This window comes from Ammospiza caudacuta, chromosome 3 (assembly GCF_027887145.1).
Source record: "Ammospiza caudacuta isolate bAmmCau1 chromosome 3, bAmmCau1.pri, whole genome shotgun sequence".
In the NCBI taxonomy this organism is placed as follows: Eukaryota; Metazoa; Chordata; class Aves; order Passeriformes; family Passerellidae; genus Ammospiza; species Ammospiza caudacuta.
The window spans coordinates 86,473,081-86,495,536 of record NC_080595.1 but is presented as its reverse complement, the minus strand read 5'-3'; the positions used below and the strand labels follow the sequence as shown (position 1 = coordinate 86,495,536).

The window sequence follows — 22,456 nt, the reverse complement described above, 5'->3', positions numbered from 1 at the left end:
GGAAAGAGTATCTATGGAAGTCTTTTCATCCTCCATTCTATTATTCAGTACCTTACACAGTTACTTAACATTCAGTGTCTTATAATGCTACCTGCATTAAATAAACATAAGCCTAATTTAATACATTAACTCCAAATTGAGAAAAAGAGAGCTCTAACAATAAAAGAATTCCCCAGGTTTCTGCCACAAAGTTTGTGGCAGTTAACTTAAATATTAAATGGTATTCTGTCATTAATAACAAAGAAACCACCTAAGAGAATTTAGAAGTATATAACAACACGTTATAGTTGTCACATAATAATGGAAAAGCATCTGGCCAGGTAGTGTTGGGTGTTACCTATAACTGCACCAGGGACATTGCATACACTAGATATCCCAATTGACAGGTCTGTATGCAGGGATTTAAAAGTAATTCTTCTAATGTATTCTTTAAGTTCAGAAATCAGGACTACCTGGAATTGTCATCTAAACTCTGAATTCTGATAGCCCTAAATCATTTTTTCAGTAATCTCACAAAAAATAAAAGGTTTTCTTCTACCTACTCAGGCAATTTCTTAACCACATCACCTGAAATAACTTGTTTCTGATCCATCAGCCTTCTTCCACCTCTTCCTCCTCTGAACATTTTTGCAATCTCAGTATTTGAAATATTTGGGCAAAATTTCTGAAGTTCTGACATACTTTGCAAAGGGATTTGGTCACCTGATGCAGAAAGAATGGAATAAACCAAAATGTTTGTTAAAGTAAACACCTATCTCTTTGGTATATTAAAAAATCATTTTTCATCTAGGCCTGTAGATAAAACTGAATTTTGTGATGAAAGTAGAATAGGTTTTAATGTACATGAAAGGGGATGTGACAGATGTAGAGCTGAGTGGAGAAATGTCTTTGATAGCTTAGTTTATAGGAAGTGGCCTTGGAATAATGAGAGAGGTTTCAGGATGCTCTGAGTAGTTTAGGAACAGTGTGCAGGCGAGGTATAGGAGGAATTTCTTTCTTTTTTCCCCTTTAGCCCCCCCATCTCTCCCCATTTCTTGACACAGTGCTGCTGAGGTATGGAACATTCGCTCCACCCCTGGTTCTGTACATTGCCTCCTTCTTCAATTTAGGCAAAGTGGGATGGGTTTTTTAACAAATTAGGCTTCTGAAGGTAACTATTGGCCTACAAATAAAGCCAGTTTTCCAAAATTTCACATGCACTTACCTTATCCACCAGATATGCTCCTGTTGGCAGCAGGATCCAATTTGCCTTGAAAAGCCACCCTAGGGCACACTGGCAGTCCTCATCCTCCCCACAACACAAACACAACTATCAGACTTCCCATCTGTATGGCACCTTTACAGGCAGCTCATAAAAATCTTCAAATACTGCACGTGTGCCAGGTTTGCATAGAGTCCACAGTCAATATTGCTGTTCTGTATTATTCAGGAAAAAAAACCCACAACCTCACAGACTTTCTAGAAGCCTCAGCCGTGAGCCCCCTGTATTATGAATCATAAGTCCTCTGTTAAACCTGAGCTCAGTTTCTATAGTGTGATCACTCCCATACTCTACTGCTGACTATGCTCAGGCATGTTACCCCAAATCCTGCCTAGCATTTGGGAAAATCCTAACTGGCCTGGCCTGAGCACCACAGGGAACTAAGCAGTGTAGCAGTGCTTATCACCATTTAATTTACTAATAGAGATTTTAAATCAAGCTCTCCAGAAGTATTTTTGCCATTAATGATACTTCTTTATATGCAAATGTTTGTCTTTCCTTTTCCCCTCATTGTTTTCTTTCCTTTAACCTTTGAATGTATATGTGTAGGCATACATATATATTTTATATAATGTCACCATTTAATAAATACACTTTTGTAGCACCAACTGGTTCCTCTGTTCTGACGCCACACTCCTGACAAAAATAAACAGGTCTTGTCTATTCCAGACAGTCCTCTTAGCTTACTTTTTGTATGATCAAAAACATAACTACTGTCTTATGTTTTTCTGCTATAATTAATCTGCATATCTACAGGTTTCTTAGCAAATTAAATGGTCCTAGTTAACCAGAGAAGCATTCAACAATACCTGTTTTCCTAGCAACCATTCAGTAAGAGCAAGCAGAATTCAAAAGCTTTAGTATGGGGAAATCTATTATGATTACTCCTCTCAGTCTTCTGTAATTTATGCTTTAACAATTTATGAGTGAACAGCACATATCAGTGTGCATAGGAGTAAGGACCCAGTCCAATCAAGTCTGTCTCAAGTTTTTGTCTCAGGATTGTAACTTTTTTTGTGGACAAGTTTAATCAATGAAAAGCAATTCTGTTGGCTTTAACGCAAGACCCAAGTTGACCAGCATATCAGACTCACACTAGCCTTTTTATGACTGGTTCTGTATGGTCATGGCATTTACTCTTCTTATTGTTATATTCACCTATTTTACTGTAATTCTTATTTTTGGTCTTTTATATAACATACTTACTTACTGCGTAAGTAAAAATAGCCAGCCCTTTGAATTTGATATTTTCAGAAAAAGTTTATATTATTCTTTCCAGATTTTGGTGGGAAAATGATGATGTTTTCACAGAAGCTCAAAAGCAGGAACTCAAAAAACATTCACTGTCCCGCGTGATTTGTGACAACACAGGAATTTCTGAAGTGCCAGCAGATGCTTTTCAACTTGGAAAGTTTCCACAGGATTTTAAGCATTGTAACAATATACCTGGGATGAATTTAGAAGCTTGGCAAGAATTTTATCAGGAAGGTAATCTGTAGTTACCAATCATTTTGGAGGGGAAGGGAGGGGAGGAGAGAGCAGGGGAGGGGAGGGACAGTAAAGAGCAGTTGAAGTTCTGACCTTGGTTCTGGTAGATCTTAAATTACTGGTCTGGGTGAGACCTTTAGTATTTCTATCACTTAGAAGTGGGATTATAGAATCATAGAACATTTTGGCTTGGAAGGGATCTTTATAAGACATCTAGTTCAACTCACCTGCAATATTCAATTATATCAATTATGTCCCACCAAGGACATATTCAATTATATCAAATTTCTTAGACCCCTGTGCAATCTGAATCCAAATATTTCCAGGGATGGGGCATTCACCTCTCAGGACAACTTGCGCCAGTGTTTGAGCACTCTTGTGTGGCAATGACATATTCTCTGAACAGAGACAGACATAATTCTCTCCCAGGATTTTCCTGGGAAGCTGTGATAAAGCTCAAAGAAAACAATTCATATCTCTACTTGCTGCACCTGTTGTTGTGCACATGTGGAATGTGTTATGGAGATTGTTTACCAAAGAGTGATTTGTTAATTGGACTCTGGGATGGTGTTTTGATTGATTGACCAATTAGTTCAAAGCTGTCTGGCAAGGGTTATGGGTTTTTCATATAGTGGAATATAGTATAGGATAGAGTAGTGTAGTAGCAGTAACAATAAAGTGATTGATCAGCCTTCTGCAATCATGGAGTCAATGCTCATTATTCCCTGTTCAGGGGATTGCTGCTACAATGCTCTTGTAAAAAACTTGTTCCTTATATTTAATCTAAATCATCCCTCTTTTAGTTTAAAAACCTCATCCCTCGTCCTACTGCAAGAGGTTCTGGTAAAAATTTTGTGCCAATCATTCTGAAAAGACTTGGTTAAATTAGGAGACTGCAAAAAGGTTTCCCTGGAGCCTTTTCTTCTCCAGGCTGCAATAACAACAACCCCAGCTATCTCAGCCGCTTTCTTCAAAGGATAGGTGCTCCAGCCCCTCCAGCTCCAGCCCTCTGATTATCTGTGTTACCCTACTCTGGACTTGATCCAACAGGTCCACGTCCTTCTTATGTTGCAATGCTAGTTTTGTGAGGATCACAAGTCAAACCTGTTGTATGCCATATAAATTCTTTTCCATAAATGAACAATGAAAGCCTTGATCACCTTAAAACATGTGAAAATTTTCACTGAAGGTAATGTTTATAACAGTAATGAAGAATACCATCCATTTGTAAGTATAAGGGGATGTCATAGTTTGACATGGGATATCAAATGTTTAATGTTTTAAAAGCCTGTAATACAGACTTTCTATTTGTAGATGAACTATGTGGAACACCAAAGAGTGTGGAAAATGGTGATTTTGTATACTGCTCAGAATCTGGAAAATCTACAGTGACCTATACATGTCACTATGGATTTCAGTTACAAGGAGAAGAACAATTAACCTGCACAAGCAAAGGATGGAACTTTGAGGCCCCAGATTGTATAGGTATCTATTATTATTATTTATTTATTTATGAGTTTTCTAACATCAAATGTCCACCATAGCTCATCAGATGTGAATTCACTCCTATGCTTTCTTGTAGTTAGCATCCTGGGGTTATAGGTGTAATAGCACAAAAATGTGAAACCCTCTCCCAGAATCTCTATCTCAATTTCTACCCATCCTGATTCAGCAATCAAGTTGATGATAGGAAAATGGCACTAAAAATTGCCCGATTAAGCAAAAATCAAGTCTATTAACAACCAGTGGGAGGGAGGGGGAGGAGAAAGTGAGGAAAAAGGCAGCAAATCAGAATTATACATTGCTTCCTCCTACATTGAACATAACAGCATGACAGATAGTTGTCATTTTTCTGGCATTGTTTCAATGGATACTCTAGATAAAAGTTGAACTATGCACCACTAGGTCATGTGTCATCCGAATAATTTTAGTAATAGTGAAAAAAAACATTCTGTGAAGTGAATAAATGAAATTAAGGAAACTAATAATCACTTTATGTCCAACCTCCCTCTCCCAAATAGCTGTGAAAAGATTTGCCAGAAGTTAATTACTTCTGCAGGTACAAAAGTAGAGAGGGTGAAAAACTCAGCCAAAGGACATATTTCTGGCACATTTTCACAGGAAATCTTTTCTGTTATTTTAATAATTCTTTAATCTTCTCTTTTCTTTTTGCCTTTTACTGTTTAATAGAATAGGTTAGAAAGAGAATGTGGCAAATTATTCAAGACTTTCACTCTTCATGTTATGAAGAACGAATTCTCTCTTCACATTTCAAATGTGTGCTTTTATAATGGCGCTGTGTGTACATATATATGAATATATGTAAGTGTGTGTGTGTGTGTGCACATTCACATTCCTCTGCTTTATAAGAACATGAGAGAAAACTAAACCCAAAAAGGCTGTGTTTCAGAATGTATTATGGAAGGTGGTAAAATAATTTGAGTGCAAGTGCTGCAGCTCATCCACAATAAAGTCTGCTTATCGGTATTTCTGTGATAGCGGAATAGAAAGCTCTTAATTCTAATTGTATACCTGGTATGGAAAAAGTCAAATTAAATTTGCAGCTCTTTCCTTTATTCACACCCTATTTATCCACTGAATTCCTCCCACATAAATACTATATAAAGAAATAAAGCTGTTCAATGAATTATAATAAAACCTTTTCAATAGATTAATGTTCTGGCAGTGAATGAAATAAATAAGTTAAATGAGTGAATCATTCCTTGTCCTAGTTTCTTTTAATATGTTCAGTAATGTAAACAAAGGACTGTATATCTGCTATAGGAAAACAAGCTGCTGCATATATTAAAAAAGCAATGCCTTTATTAAAGGAAAAACCATCAAAACCCACTTATGCAGATGCTGCTTGAGTTTTACAGTAGAAAGCACTTTGTTCCACACATGCCTGTGCAATATGTTCCCATTCTTTTAAATATTCAGCAAATTAGGGATAAATCAAGCAATATAATGAGGAGGATAGAGCTTAGCATTTCTGCAGATGGTTTCAAAATTATATGCTGCTCTGGAAAAGACAGAGTGGCTTGTTGGCAAAAGCATAGGATTCTGAGAGCTGTTAATTCCCGCTTACTAACTTGGGCTTTGACTGAAATCATTTCTATTGATTCAGGAAGTCATTTAGTGCTAGAATATGCCACCTTCCTTTATATTAAGTGATGTCATACTCCTGATAGATGACTATTTTTATTTAGTAAACTATTGCTCTCTGATTAGCAGGGTAGACTGGTCAGATCTGACATGCACTATTTAGTGATGAAGAAGTGTTAGTTACTTAGCAGAGAGCATGACTACGTATCTGTAGAAGTGGAATTGGCACATTTGAATTACAATGCAGGCAAAGGTGCAGGTTTTCTTTCCTGGATGATGATGAAGGCAGTGAACATTGACTCAAAATTTAGTTTTGAAGTGAGTAATACACAGAAATCTTCATCCTGAACAACAGATTCTTTTCCTGCTTCAAAGAAGTGTTATGAAAGTTATTGTTTCTTAAGGGTTCTGAAATTTTAGATTTTTTCCTCCATGTTAGTCTTTTGACCATCTTAGTTGACAACTATCTTTATGCACAGCTACTTTTTTGTACTAAAATGTGAGAGAATCAGGCTGATCCTATTTCTGATGATGGAAAGTGGTCTCAGTGACAATGATAAACTAAGTCAGTAAATACAGGTCAATTTCTAATACTGATTGAAAATAACTACTAGCATTGAAGTAGTAGATCAAACATTGTGATAGAGAAGGAAAGGAATAAAACCAAAAAGAGAAGACACTGAAGACTTGACTACTTGTCTACATATGGTTTTGCAATGTTTCACAGGTCCACTGGTCAGAAACATTAAACAAGGTGTCAGATATACAGAATCAATTGGAAAGTACCTAAAATAACGGTGGACACCTACTTTTAGTCAACTAAATTCATTAATGCAAGTAAATATTACATAGAAAGAAGAAAGTTGCAAAAATATGCAACTGCTGTTTACCATTTCATCGCATAACCAGAAAGTGAGAGTGAAAGATCTTGAAAGACCTCAAGAACAGTATGTGTATGCACATTTTCCAGTGGATAATTGCTTATCTGCTCAACATTCTGCTAGGATATTGTCATTTTACAGAATTTATATAGCATCTTGAAACAACCATTCTTGCAGTGATATCACAAATTGTGGTTATAAATTTTGTAACCAAAGCTAACCTGAAAATTTGACTTCTCAAAATCATGTGTGGACGTGTACAGAACTGTGTCTGCATTATTATTTTCATTATGTCTATAGAGCACAGGATGAAAACATTTATGGAGAATAAAGTCAAATCTTAGGACATAAACACATGCAAGAAGAGCTCTCAAGTTTAGGATTTGCATTTTTGAAAATTCATCCAATTTCCATTTGTGGCTTTTGGAGGATTATGAAAGCAACAATTTTTTTTATCATCTCCAGCTTTAAAACAAACAAAAAAAAATCAAAACAAAGCAATAACAACCCTGTATTTTGTCCTTTAAACAGTAACAATACAGATTTTTATCATCTGTCTCATTGAAAATGTACAATGCCTTTGATTTATGAATCCTTGTAAAAAGTATTTATGAGAAATTAGTAATCCCTTTGTAATTTGTAATTGTTATTGATCAGTGTGTACTTATTTTGCAGACATCAATGAATGTGAAAATGAAATTAATCCACCATGCCATCCTTCTGCTATATGCATTAACACTAAAGGCAGCTACAAATGTCTCCACACTGATCCCTACAAGCTGGCAGAAGATGAAAGAACATGCATTGGTAATGGCTGTGAACCTACTGCCCATTAAAATGTTCTTTGTTCCACTTTACAATGCTGTAAAAATTCATCAGATTACATTTTACTGAAGACCTGTTAGCATATGTGAAAAATCTCTACACACCCATAGGCATAAAGATACAGATTCTGTAAATGAAGGTGTTGAATAAATAATTCTGATACATAAATAAGCTTTTCATTTCCATTCCTATTGCATATGAACCACTAAGTATTTCCTGACAGTGCATATGAGGAGGGAATCAAATTTGTCTCAGTTTCTCCTAGTCAGTATCTAAATTCAGCATTTAAATATTAAGTTCTACTTGACACATTTCAAAACTGTCAACCCTTTCAGAGCTAGCAGAAATGATGCATTTTCTTGGGGTTTTCTACTTTTCAGCATGCATGGAAGCTGTATGGTAGAAGTTTAGGGGGAATATGAGTGCAGTTGCCCTCTAAAGCTGAGCAATACCTGCTCTGGGGAAACCTCCATGAAACCTACAATTCAAACTCAAGTGGATGGGTATTTGCTTTACCTGAGTGCCCAAGGGAAGCGCACGATGTTTAAACCCCTCAGTTTTTGCAGATAGAGTGCTGTACGCCACACAGTCATAAGCACACTGAATCTCACTGGTAGCAAATTACTTTCTTCCTGTTTCAGCAACTCCTTGGTTATGATGTGGGACTACACTGTCCCTTATTATTATTCTCTAAGGAAACAAGATGATAATTCCACAGGGGAAAAAAACCCAAAAAAGTTAGTTGCAAACCAATATCTCTTCAATTATGTGAGGTATATCCAGTCAATTTTGCAGCTGTATTTCAGGGTCACATGAGCAATCCAACCAGTGAGACCGCATTCTTAAAAATGACACCTTAAGCAAGGCCACATGACTTCATCAAAGGCCCAGGAATGAAGTACAATGGGAGACTGCACTAGCCCAGAAGACATTCCAGTAGAAAAGCTTCCCCAACAGGAGGTTGCCAGTATGGACCTACCTCTCTCTTGCTGTAGAAAAAGCAAATGCAAATCTTCAGGGCCTAATTTTTATGAGACTAGACTAAAAAGTTATAGTGGTAGCCATTCAGAGTTCCATCTGAATCAGAAAATAGAAAAAAAAACACTTTTTTTTTAGGTGTTTCTTAACTTTATTATTTATTCCTTTATCCAATCAACCATGGCTACATTTGTTTATTCCTCCAAATTCAGAGACAAAAATCTGCTTTCAGATTAATTTAAAGTGATCAATTTAATTCTTTACATTAATTTCTTTATTTAAAGAATTTAATTTAATTCACTGGTGTTGAATGCAACAAAGATAACATGAGGACACTGCACTGGCATATGGCTGCTGTTGCAGTGTGTATGTGCTATGGACTTCCTGATCAGGAAGAAATAGATGGGTCTTTCTTCAAACAACCAAAAGAATCTTTGTGTCCACAGACCCTGGCCCTCATGAGGAATTTTACCCACAGTTGTAAGGACAGCACAGCAGGGCACATGCAATCTAGAAGATTTTTGGAGGGTACTGACAGCTTTCTGACAGAAGTAGATCAAGGATACAAGAAGAAAAGGTGCTCTGTGGGACCTAGTGCTTAAAAATAGAATCACAGAATGGTTAAGGTTGGAAGGCACCCTTGGAGCTCATCTTGCACAATTCTTCTGTTCAAGCAAGATCACCTAAAGCCAGTTGCCCAGGACCATGTCAAGACAGCATTCAACTCTCTCCGTGTGTAGACTCCACAGCCTCTCTGAGCAAACAATACCAGTGCCCACTTAGCCTCCCAGTGCCAGTTTCCTGATGACACCCACTGTACAGCAGTTTGTGCCCATTGACTCTAGTCCTGTCACTGGGCACCACTGGAAAGAGCACAGCTCTATCCTCTTTGCACCTTTCCTTCAGATATTCATAAAAATTGATAAGCTCCCCCCTGAATCTTCTCATTGCAAGGCTAAGCTGTCCCAGAGCTCTCAGCCTCTTCTCATAGGAGAGATAATTTAGACTCCAATTGTCTTTGTGCCCCTTTTCAGAGCTCTTTCCAGTATGTCGATGTCTCTGCTGCACCCACCCAACTCTAGATGATGTTTTATCCAGAGCAGAGGGGAAGGCCCACGTCTCTTGATCTGCTGGCAATACTTTCCTCAACGCATCCTAGGATACCATCATCTTCCGCACCGATGTCTTTATTGGGTGTTCTGTGAAGGGTCCCAGTGACAGCTCTTCCACAGAACCAGGCTAAAACAGTTTTATAGGGTATAGGGGGATCAGAAATTGTCCAATAGCAGGGGTTAAGGGGAAGTGACCTATGGGCTTACAGAGAGATAAGCAGGGGTTCGAAAGGCAGAAGACAGGGGCTTGCCATGACTTAGCATTTCCTATCATTAGGCCTCTGCTCTCCACGGGGCCTCCTTTGCAATCCCTGTGCCTGCTACAACTACCATCCACCTTTGCAGGAAGGGTGCATCGCTGGCTCACCTTCAGCTTGGTGCCACCAGGCCGCACAGGTCCTTTTCTGCCAAGCCATTTTCCGGCAAGTCATTCGCTGCTGTGGACTGGGGCCTGGGGCTGTTCCTCCCCAGATGCAGGAGTTTGTATTTTCCCTGTTGAACTGTGAGGTGCCTGTCAGCCCATTTATCTCATCTGTAGAGGCTCCTGGGCAACCTGCTGATCCTGCTCAAACAGGGAAATTTGACTAGTTGACCTCAAAAGGTCCCTTCCAACCTCAATGAATCTTTGATTCTACATTTAGGTAAAGAGAAAACAGGTTTTAGCAGTGTTTTGTATGGTTTCCCTGTAAACTCGCTCTTAACATACTAGCGTACATCTCTCACTGTCATTTCTCATATTTTTTGAATTGAGAAGAGTCAATTAGCTACTTGATAGTAGATTGCTTGCAAAAATATTTGTATTAACAAGGGAAAGGAGAATGTTACAGCTAAGTGTATTCCAGTTTGTTTAATTTCCATATTAAAAATATGATTTTTTTTCATAAAACAAGACATTTGTGTTTTTATTTCAGACAATAAGTTTCTATCAAGGTCATTGAGTGGCTTCTTTTATTGGTCTATTGCTTTTGCATTTTTAAGGACATCATTCATAAGGTCTAGCTAATTTCATCCTATGATTAGAGTGAGGTTTTGAGACTTGGTGAAAAAAGGCAGTGCAGCACTTTTCTAAACCAACATATTGGTGATAACAGATGAGCAGCTGAAACTGAGCAGTAGTAAGAGTTTGGGAATCTGCAGTATAGAGTGATTTAAAATTATGAGAGCACTTCACATTATGAGCATTTCAGTCTTCAAAACTAAAAAGCTCTTATAAATTTTGAAGAGCTCTAGTAATGCTAACTATTCAATAGTAAAAATCTATATAACCTTCAATCCTGCTTTTATTGATGGAATTGATCAGTAGCCTCAAGGCTTTTTTTTTCTAAGTTTGGATAATGTCTTTGACTCAGATGGAAACTTGTATAGGATAACTTTATTCAAGGAAGTGAATTTGTTGAATGGTCTCAAATCAAAGTTGCTCATCCCTTACCACCCTGGCCCATGGTTTGTGATACTTTTAGAAGTAAAAAAAACCAAACCAAACAAACCCCAAATAAAAACAAACAAAAAACCCCAACAAAACCCTTAAAATTCTCAATTTTGATGTATGCATACTCTAATTACATTAAAAATACTGTCACAATTTAAATATCTTCACTTTTGATCCACAATTATTTTACCTCTGCACAAAATAATTTACTCTCAAGATTCCTTATAGTCATGCAATTCAAAATATTGGCCTCTAATTTAAATTAGCTTTAGTTCTTGTTTTGAGCTATATGACAGTGACAGATTGTAACCTTTGGATAAATGTTCTTAACTTTTTGTATGCTTTTACTGCCATGTCAAAGGAACATAAATCCTGAAAATGACACTTCCTTAAACTTTGATGGAATTATAATATTGGATCAACTTTCTTTGCTGTGCTGCAGAATGTTGTAGAAGTGACTCATCACAGCAGGTGCTTTAGTCTGCAAAGTCAGTTGGTACACTCAGCACTGCACCCTGCAGGGCTGAGAAAGCCAGCTGGTTTGAGATGGCAGAAAACAAGACTTTTGACACTTTCATCAAAACTACAGGAAAAATATGGCTCATTTGGGGAAAAATTTACAACAGGAACTTTATATTCTGTGCTACCCACGTGCTTACAAAATTGATCTTTTTGTGTGCTCAATTTTGTATTTACCAGTGAATGGATATTGCTGTAAAGACTTAACTGAGAAACTGAGATAAATAGTGAAGCATATTCAGGGGTGGGTAAAGAGAATAGACTGAAGCAAAATAGTTCAGCACTTCAAATTAAATATGTACTAAACTCAAAACACAGTTTTATTCCACTAATGATGTGTAAAAGCCAAACTAAGCACTTGAATTAAAACAGAATAAGAGATAAGTTTTAGCAACATTTTTAGCAGTTATGATATTATTTTCTGACATGCGCCCTTTAATTAGATTGTTTCAATGAAAAATATAAAAACTCTATTATGATTTCTGTGAGTGCTCTTGGCAATTTCATTGTGCCTTTCAGCATACATAAGAAAAGTTTTTTACATTTATAGTTAGTTAAAAGCATTGACAATTAAAAAGCTAAGTTACCAGTGTAATCAGTTTTTAAATCTGTATGGCTTTTGGTGAAAAATGAAGAAGGAATTAACACTCCCATTTTACTATTCTTGATTCTGACTCACAGCCTGCAAAAGAGGTTGGTGTACCTCTCTTCAGAAGTCTATCAGTCACATGATTACACCCTTTGGACACTAGAATTCAAGAAAAAATGGCAATCAGACCTCCCAGCCTGGAAGGTCATTTTTATTTTGGATGGCTCTATGCGGCATCGGAAGCGCACACATCTGCCGAGCTGATGGCCGCCTGCCCACTCCCAAAACAGGAAACCAATTTTGCAAGGATACAGATGGCAGCTGGAGATGGATGGCGTGCCCATCACTGCAGAGGCAAATTCCACCCTCCAGGAAAGTTTTGTTGCTCTATCACCGTGTGCCAGTTTGTACTTTATCATGTTTTCCTCAGAAACACAAAGTGAAAAACGCAAAAGATACTGTGGCGCTTGACACAGCAGAATATATTTGCTGTAATGGGCCACATGCTGGATCCCCAGTTCCTGCACACAGTAAAGACAGCAAACCTCCAGCCAACCTGTTAGCCCAGGCTTAACTCAGAGGCTTAACTTCAAGAGAAACACAACCACAAGGCTGACAGCCTTGTCCAAACCACAGGGCTGAACTCAGGCAGAAAAGCCAGTGGAAAGGCAGAGGTTTGTGTACTGACCATTTCCCCAGGGGGTGTTTGCTCTCTGTGTTCCAGGCTGTGATTTTAGACTCTGTGTCATTGTAGAGCCATGTCCAAGTGCCTGCACAATGCTTGGAAAGGGGTAGGCAACCCATCCCGAATCAGAATTATCATGCTCTTCCCACTGTCCCTTCGGGTGTTTCACTCACCTGCTTACTTACCATACACATGACTTGCTTGCTCTTTCTCTGGCTTTATATCATAAAACTGTGGAGCGCTTATCTTTTATTTTCACTCATGGTTTCTTGAGGTTTCTATATTAATTGTAGTTAATTATTATTTTGCCAATTTGATTGCAGAATGAGATTTGACCACAAGGGAAAGGATGAACATTATCTTTTGAAGAACATAGGAAATGTTAATATTGGATTAGTGCCATAAAGGTACCAAGAGAAACTTCAGCCAATGCTCAAAATGAACTGCAGTTTTCTCAGTACTTATCTGTCATTCAGCTTGTCTGAGCACTACACATTATAAGTGCCCAGTTCCAGATCTTTGATTATTTTTGACATTAATGAAATAAGACTCCTGTCGTCCTTTTCCTTTTTGAGCTCCTAAAATATAGAATAATGATTGGTACCACTTTCTGTATAGCCAATTAATAGTAAAGGTAAACAAGCAGAGGCTGAGTTTAGGGCCCCACTAGATGAGCTATAAATCAAAGGTAGTGACCCATTTCGGTCATTAAAATCCCATGATCCTTTGTGTGAATGGAAAGACTTAGAACTATGGATCAAAGTTTATTCCACAATGCTTCAGGGATTTTTTTATATTTTTCACTATGATGGCAAGTAACCAAGATGTCAGCTGGAAAAGCATTTAAGATACACTGACTTCTTTGACAAAGAAAAATACATCATCATCTGTGACTTTTTTCTCTTTTACCCTTTTCCAGTCTGTGAGAAAATTTCCAGCATTTTTCTGTCTTCTATTATTAATTTTAGGAAAAATACAAAGCTCTCAACTTCTTTGGGTGATTTTGCAGCCTGAATACCTCTACCTTACCTACCCTGCAATATCCTTAGATTTTTAACTCTGCCATGTCAAAACTTATACTAGGGACTCTGATCTGCTGCAAATGGTCTCTGAATACCAAGTAGGTAGATTGTTGACCACCCAAAAAATGTGTGAGCTTTGAAAGTAGAGCTGGTGGCAAGATAATCAAGCTGTTGCTGGCTGCAAAGGCCATGCTGACTACATTTCTGAAAAACTGCTGATGTTTACTTGTACCCAACAAAGTCAAATGTGACTCTTCATTTTAACTTAAATATAAGAAATATGTGACAATGACAGATTTACCAGAAGGAATTTAAATAATCCCTGTAGGTTTTGGAATTATGCTATTAATAATTAGCTCTGACCCATTTTAACTGTTTCTGAATTAACTTTCCTATTATATTCCTGTGACATATTATTAAAATAAACTCATTGAATGATGATATTTCAGGTGGAGCAAGTCCTCATACTGTAGAATTGTACCACTTTCTTCCATGGGACAGAATTTATTCCTTTGGGCTGTTCCCAGGTAAAGCAGTACTTTCTTTGACCTCTTTCTGAGCTGGTGATATCTGGCTTCTGTCTGGTGTGTATTACACTTTCAAAATAAAAGGAACCTGTCTGTTTAGTTGAGGTAGAGTAAGTTGGGAGTATTTAAGTGAGCTTATTGTGATCTTCTTGTGTTTTGTGGTATTTTTAAACTTTTTCTTGGATTACTGCAAACTCCAGTGACAATTGTCATTTTGCTAAAAATAGACCCAAATAAATATATATACCTTCAGTGGAAGAAACCTGACAACAACAGGAAGAAGGAATTTAAGCGACTCAGATGTCTCTTTTTCCACAGAAACCTTAGAAATCTTCCTGGAGCAGACTTGGCTGTTGATTTCTCACAGTTGAGGGCACACTGCATAAAACCTAAATCATAAGTAATTTGGTTTAAAATAAATGAGGAAAATTATAACATGTGAAGTCCCTCATGCTTGTAAAAAGCGTTCTGATGTTTTCCATGAATGGTGCAACATCTGCTCTTCCATTTTTGTATTAAATTACCAGAACCAACACTTCCATATATTTGTGTATACCCATATGGATCTAAACCTTGAGATTTCAATGAGTAAAGTCAGACAGAGCTCTTTTTGTGATTCTGCTCTATTGATTTGCTTGATAAAGACATATTGAATTCTGGTAACATAACATTGCATGTTATGATACACTCTGCTATATGTTGTTATTCCATATGCCAGATGAAGTTGGACAATAGGATTTACACCACTTGATTTTAGATTTCTAACTGTAGTTAAATAGGTCCCTTTGTGGGGTTCTGGGGAAAATGGACTCTTTTGGGGTACAGTGCTGCTGGCCATTATATACATTCACAAACAGAGACAGGGCACTCTGAACCAGTGTCATGAGCTATTTATTCAGCACATCAGTCTCAGGACATTGTTAGGAAAATGGAGATGGGATGTTAACAGCTCTCTGATCCAAAGGGAATGCCAAGGGAGTGTTACATTACAGCATAGCATAAAGCTCCTCCAATACTCTTCTGACTTCAATTTTCTACTGAGGATGAGGATGAAGTTAATGCTCCATAAGCTTACAGCACCACAAATGTAGACATATAACACACAGATATCTGCATTAAGCTTAAGGAACTTTGCCAGGGCATGAGGGGGGCTGGAGGCTGTTGTATTCATATTTCTAGAGTCCCATACCTTCTCTCAGTGTTTTCTTATGGCTGCAGATTGTCACAGCACAGACTCCTTCTTCTACATGTTACTCCTTCTTAGCCAAGACTCCTTCAAGACTCTCCCTGACTAGCCAACCCACCCCACCCTTTTATCCCAGTTATCTTCACTAGCCACAGCTGCAGCCCAGTGAAGGACATTGCAGCTGCAGCCCATCAGGAACAACCGGAACCTCCCAGGGCAAGGCCACTTATACAATACAGATATTTTACTAGGACTCAAAGGCCACCTATACTGTAGAAGGCTGCTTGAGGGCAGTTGCTGGAGATGCTGGAGGCTGCCTGGGCTGGCAGGGCAGGGGCACTCAGGCAGGGCAGCCAGGGGCACCGTGGCAGCCCCAGCCCAGGCACTGGGTACATTGCTGGGGACGGGACAAGGCTGGACTGAGACATGAGTCTACAAGTGAAGTTCATGTTTCACATCAGCAGAAGACTGCCATGGGCATTACTGTGCACATCTGTAGCAGAGAGCAGGAGGGAAACAAGCTTGAGGGGGCCCAGCTTGAAAGCAAGTCCCAACCTAAAGAAATTTCAAAATGCATGCAAATGCTAGAGCCCTATATTTTTTTTTCTGATAAAAATGTGGGGGGGCTTGCAATCTTTATGCAATCCTCTTTATCTTGTCAATCTGAGGTCTCTCCCTGTTAAAATAAATTTAACAGCTGAGACACCTCCTGTGAAAGCTGGTTCCAGGTTATGCTAATTTGCTCTGCATCTTAAATATATATAAATTTTTGTTTAAGAGAATTTTTTATTTAATTAACTTGTCACTATAAAAAACTGATAGACAAGACTAAAATTTGTTTTAAAAAATTAATAATAAATAATTATATGTCTACAAGATCTATTTTTCTGCAGCCTCTAGAAATACTTAGGAGACTGCTAGCCCAATCTGAACTAGGAGTAGCACTCTTACTCACTACACTTCTAAACAATTACAGCAATTTTTCCTTACTATAAAAGCTATGAATGAGATTTAAATTTTTTTTTAGAAAAGGAAACAACACCAACACAAATTCTTCTGTTTTAATGGCAGAGCAGAATTAGATTTTCAGTATTTATTAAATATGTGAAATATAATCCTTCTATGGTATCCAGTTAGCCTATATATGTAAGATTATGAAACATGTGGGCATCTGACTCTTTTCCCTGTTTTTGAGACCCAAACTGCTTTCCTGAGTCCAAATAATATCAGATCTACCCTCATATCCACCATGACTGATATTCCCAAATTCTTGCACTCATCCCAATTCTAGCCTATTATTCATGATGATGCTATTCAGATATATATGAGAAAAAGAATAAAAAATTAGACACACATATATATATATATTTCTAAGAGTTTTCTGGTTTCTGAAGAAACTCCATTTTTTACATAGCACCAAAATCTTAAGTAGTACTGTTAAAACAGGAAGAGTATTGTGACAGTAAGGTAATGCTAACTACAAGCCTGGATTTACTTCTGTTTTCCTGTCCTGAATCCATTGTCTTTGTTTCACTTCTCTGCCCTCTTTCTCCTGAGTATGCTGTCTGCAGCATTCCTTCAATACAGTTCAACAGAGAAAAACCTCTTGCTTTAACACTGATGTATTGGAAACCTCTAGGCATTTACAGGTAACTAATTTTTTTAATAAAGATTGCTCTCCTAATTCGTCTTTCATGCAAGACAGGAATTTACACAAACTACAGCCTGGAATTTTCCATGCTTATTCCAAAGTGAAACTATATTTACTATTGATCATTTCAACAGAAAATCTTGGTTCATTTTCATCAGATAATATTTATAAATATTTATAGAAGGACATAATAGTCCAACAGCTAGATCAAGTACAGCAATCAAGCAGCTAAGCCCAGGCGATCCTGAAACCTCAGTTCCTGGCTGAAGGAAAATGCATTTCTGCACCCAAGATCTGTCTTTTCTTTTGCAAATAGACACTCATCCCATTACAGGTTGGAGAAAACAAGATTTCACAGGGACTCTACAGCTACATGCAACTCACCCCAGAAGACCAGGCCTGACTCTGTTAGAGTTGCACCATGGTGGACTGATATCCAGAGTTAGCAGTATGAGGAGGTCTTGATTTTGTATATAATTTTATTCCTGGTTTTATTACTATATGAGATTAATTGCTTATGTAGCATTTTTAAAGCATGTTTTTATTTTTTTCCCATAAGCTTGCTAAGCCTGGTAAGCTTTGTTTAATTGCCCTCCCTTTGCAGAAAAAAGCTGTGATAAGTGGACTCTTTATCAAAGAGTGGTCATGCAGGAAGTGCAGACTGCATCTCCATTAGGTGAGAGAAAAGAATCAATGTAATAATTCCTGTACTAATCTAATTTGCATGTTTGACCCATTTCTATGATCCCTGTTCATAATAGCCAACCTGCTTCAGGAGAATTGTATCAATGATGAATTAACATTTGCTTATCAGCATTCTCTGATTATATTTTGTTAAATCCCTGCCTTAAATTCACAAAGCATGGAGAGAAACACCACTGCCAAGAACTTATTTTGTACTCAATGACTATTCTGTGACTGTAGGTGAACAGGATTTAAATTCACCTTTTTTTTCTTTTCAGTTTTCCTTTCTTTCTTTCTTTCCCCAAATTGCTGCTGAGGATTCATTTGTTTTAAGGATCCTATCTGAACTGCTTAAATGTCCATAACAAGGAAAGAAGCTATGTTTGCCATATGGTAAACCATATAGGGGGGTTTTATTACTTGTTTTACAGTAAATTACTCTGAAAAGAAGAATGACTGCAAAGTGTTAAAATTGATCTGTTTCCTTGCCAGTGCACATGTGGGTGTTTGCCTGTCTGTACACATGCTCTTTGGCAAAATACTTGCCAATTAGTTGGAGTGAGATGAAAAACAGAGAAATTTCAAGGATTTTAGAAAAGAATTATGAAAGCATCTCCTCTGCCCCACTTAACTGACATAAAAGAGTCAGAAACTCTTTTCAAGAGCTAAGGCTGAAACCTGAACTATCCAGACAGCCACCAGCATTGACATTCAGCCCTCAGAAGTTTCACAAAAGTACTCCAGTTACTCTGTGTAATTTTCCTTTTTCTTTTAATGTTTGAAAGCTTATTTAAATAATATATGTTTTATTTCCAAATTTTGCTCAATAATTTCTTTAGGCTTTACCTGAAATGACCGAGAAGATATGTTTTGATTCATGCTGAATTGCTCACTTTATTGGCTGTGGGAGTAGTTCAGCATGTTTCCTTTTTTTGTTTTAAACAGAACATATTTTGTTAGCACATAAGGTCTGTTGAACATATTCAATAGATAGAATTAATCTAGTTTGTGAAGAGAAGCTGTAAAACAATGCCGTGACAATGAAGACATCTCAATCCACCATATTGGCCAATCCAGCCAGTAAGGTCTAATGTCCCCAAAATTAAAGCATCATAAAAAATAATTCTAAACTGAAATCCTACATCTGATCAAAGTTTATCTACAGGGAAGATTCCTTAACAGAAGGGTGGGCATATAAACGTAGAATTCTCCCATTTCCAAATCCAGGGTAACAGTATAGAAAACAGATAGAGTTGACAGCAAAGTGCCTATATAAAGTCCTGCAAATGCACTGGGACTTTCTTACATATTTTACCAATGATTTATTCATTAGTTTTGAGCAAATTTTGGTTTTAATATAAATAACTAGAATATTTGAATATTTGAATCACTGCCAGAGGCAACCTGTAACATGCTAATAAAAAAAAAATTTCTCACCCAGGAACTTTACACCAAGTGAATTCTTCTTTCCTTCCACATGAGGTACCACAGAAAGGAGGATTACAAATAAGCCTTGGTGACTAGGGATATCAACAGAACACTGCATGCAAATTGGGGTACAAACCTGCTTGCAGACTGTTCTCTGAGCTGAATACTAAATTAAGCAGGGAGCTCGTGAATCTGTATGAGATTGCGTTTAGCTGTTTTTGGACATTGTGGGTTTTAGCACACCCATGAAAAGACAGATGACAACTGTGCTCTGAAAAAGGTAAGGCGCATGGACTTTGGCATGCAGAAGTGTTTTTTTAAAACCCAAGGTAAGAAAAGATGACTGGGTGCAAAAATCTATCAGCAAGTTGCAGAAAGAGCCATTGTTACAGACTGAATGCTGAGAAAGGTGCACAAAAATTCCAAGTGGAGCTCATAGTTCATGGCATACATCGTATAACAGTAAAAGTTACTTTGAGAAAAAAATAAAATCACAATGTAAAAGACAGAGAAAGAAAGAGAAAACTCTCCTCAGTGGCCAGCAGGAGGAGAAGTGATGTAGGTTCCCAGGTAAGCAGACACCCCAAGGCTCCTCTCCAATGCAGCAGGGTTTTCCCATAGCACTCTTGCAGTAGAGACACAAGCTTTATGTTTGAACCCTTGTTGATGGCTCCTGACTATGTGATCTTATCTCTGATGTGTTGACTGGGGCTGCTGCTGCATCCTCACTGCTACACTCAGTATTAAGTACATTATTGGTTCTCCAATTTACCCTGAAGACCCAAAAGAGGTACAAATAAGTCAGATTGAGTTTTTCTCCTGCCTGGCCCAACAGCTTCCTTTGAGAGCCCGCCACAGCCACATTACCAACTTAGCAGGAGCAAGGCCACAAGAACAGATCATGGAGAGGAAAATCCAGGCTCAGGGAGATCCTTCCAAGTGGCTCAGGTGACGAGCACCCCACCACTGCTGGGGGAAGGCAGGCTGCACACCTGCAAACAGGAGGCTCCCAGTACAAAGGAGGCTTTATCACCCCAAGCACTGTGCAACACTCTGCACGCACACAGCAAGTTAGCACCGAGCACCACCATTGTCTGATGCGGCTGAAGAGAATGAAAATTCTCTTCTGAGCTGTGAGTCATAAAACAATTTTGTTATTGCAGCCATTAATCAGCCTCGGCTCTCCAAAATTAGATACTTGGGATCAAATCAGCAAAAAATTTTATACATGTGTTCGGAATTCAGGCGAAGCTTTAGATACAAAATTTAAGCACTCTTTTCCTTGTCTTTAGGACCATCATAATCTACCTACCATGTAAAAACCTTAAAATGTCTTAAAAGACAATGGAAAATTTCAGAAAAAAATTCACTATTTTGGGAGCATTCAGCATCCAGACACTTTTGAACTTCTTTTAGCAAAGAGTTTGCATAGTTTCTTCTTACTTTAAACATTTTAGAGTTTTAGTGTCCTTTATCGTGATCATAATGATAATATCATAAGACTGAGTATGTTAAAATTTCATATGTGAGCTCTTCCAGTGCTTCCAGTGAAGTAAATAAAGAACAGTACTGCATTTGCTCTGGAAAATCCAAGATGTGTCCTTAGCTTCTTTGTGAACAAAGCCAAACAGCTCTATACAGCTCTATTATTCTCTGATGCCAGACAAATCTTTAGTAAAAATAAAATAAAATAAAATAAAAATAAAACCCAACCAACCAAACACCCCCACAAACCGAGATACTCTCTCAAAGTCAGATATTTTAACTTCAATGAAGCAATAAATGCTTCATTCTCAGCCACTTACATATGCACTTGCAATATATCTTCCTTGCTCTCTATTCATCCCAATTGCCACTTTTACATACTAGCAATTTAGAATCTTTAGAGATTCTGCAGTTTGGTAATCTTTGTCCAAAAAACAAAATTATTAACCTATAAGAAATACTTATTAATAGTTTAAGAAATTCAGATTAAATTAATTACATTTATACCAATGTATGGCAGTATTTCATATTTTTTGCTGGTATTTATATCCTGAATGACCTCTACACATGACTCATGGTTAACACACTTTATCTTGATTACAGCTATTTTCTTATGCAAGTTTGAAGGTGACTTTTTAACTTTCTCATGTGCCTAGCTATATGCAAAAATGTCAGTGAATTTTTTTACTTTTTTTTATTAATTTGACTGTATTTTCAGAAAATATAGTCAAATATTTTGTGAGCTCAAAGTGAGCTCAAAGTGAGCTCATTTTTATAGCTGTTGGTTGAGTTAATTTTAAACACAATCCCATTGCACTCTAATAAAATTTGCATAGAATTACAAAATGGGTCAATTCACCTCACTGTCCACTCACCTGGTTCACACTTCCTGAGTTTACCTCTGAGGATGTGTTGAAAGCCTTGTTTTGTCTATTTTAGTTACTTCTCCTTTCTGAGCTTCTCTCTTGATTTTCAGGCACCAGTAGAATATGTGATTTTTCACATCAAATGCTCATTTGAAAGAATATATGAGAAAAAATATATATTTTAAATGTTTTTGTATTTAATAACTGTAGAAGACAATCTGTAAATTCATTTTTTTTTTAATTATAATCATGTTTGTTGAATGCAGCAATTAGAAAATAACCAAAACCAGAGTGAATGCAAAATACTTGTCCTGAGGCTTATGAATTGTTACAAACATGAAAGCATGCATAAATCAGGGAAAAAAACCCCATGCTCTAACACCATCTAGACCAGAGATAAAGCAAGGATTTAGTTACAAAGACTGACAAAATATTTGAGCTGTGTCACTGCCAATGGATATCAAAAATATGTTGTAACTAGTCACACTGAGGCTTTCCCAACTTCACTGTGCCTTCATAGTTTTTCTTTCTGTCGTCAAATTCACATTGTGTTTTCAAAGGGACTGTTGAACAGTGCCCTGTTTCTGCATTGTAAGACATAACAGCAATGTACTGTGGTACAATGGATTTACTTTAAGACATTATAAGATAACAGGGAACTTCTAATGAGCTCCATTTATCACTTGGAAGTGAAAAATTCACCCACACTATAACAGAGAGAGAAAATATTAAACT

The 22,456-nt window shown here is 37.4% G+C and overlaps 1 protein-coding gene across 1 annotated transcript in view; it reads left to right on the top strand.

Moving 5' to 3' along the window:
- TPO (thyroid peroxidase) overlaps window positions 1-7,571 on the top strand; it is a 36,622-nt gene extending 29,051 nt beyond the window's left edge. The window contains exons 11-13 of the mRNA XM_058802331.1: window positions 2,541-2,749; window positions 4,064-4,234; window positions 7,411-7,571. Of these exons, the coding sequence (XP_058658314.1) occupies window positions 2,541-2,749; window positions 4,064-4,234; window positions 7,411-7,571 (541 nt within the window). The remainder of the gene's footprint in view (window positions 1-2,540; window positions 2,750-4,063; window positions 4,235-7,410) is intronic.
- Window positions 7,572-22,456: the final 14,885 nt, after the last annotated feature.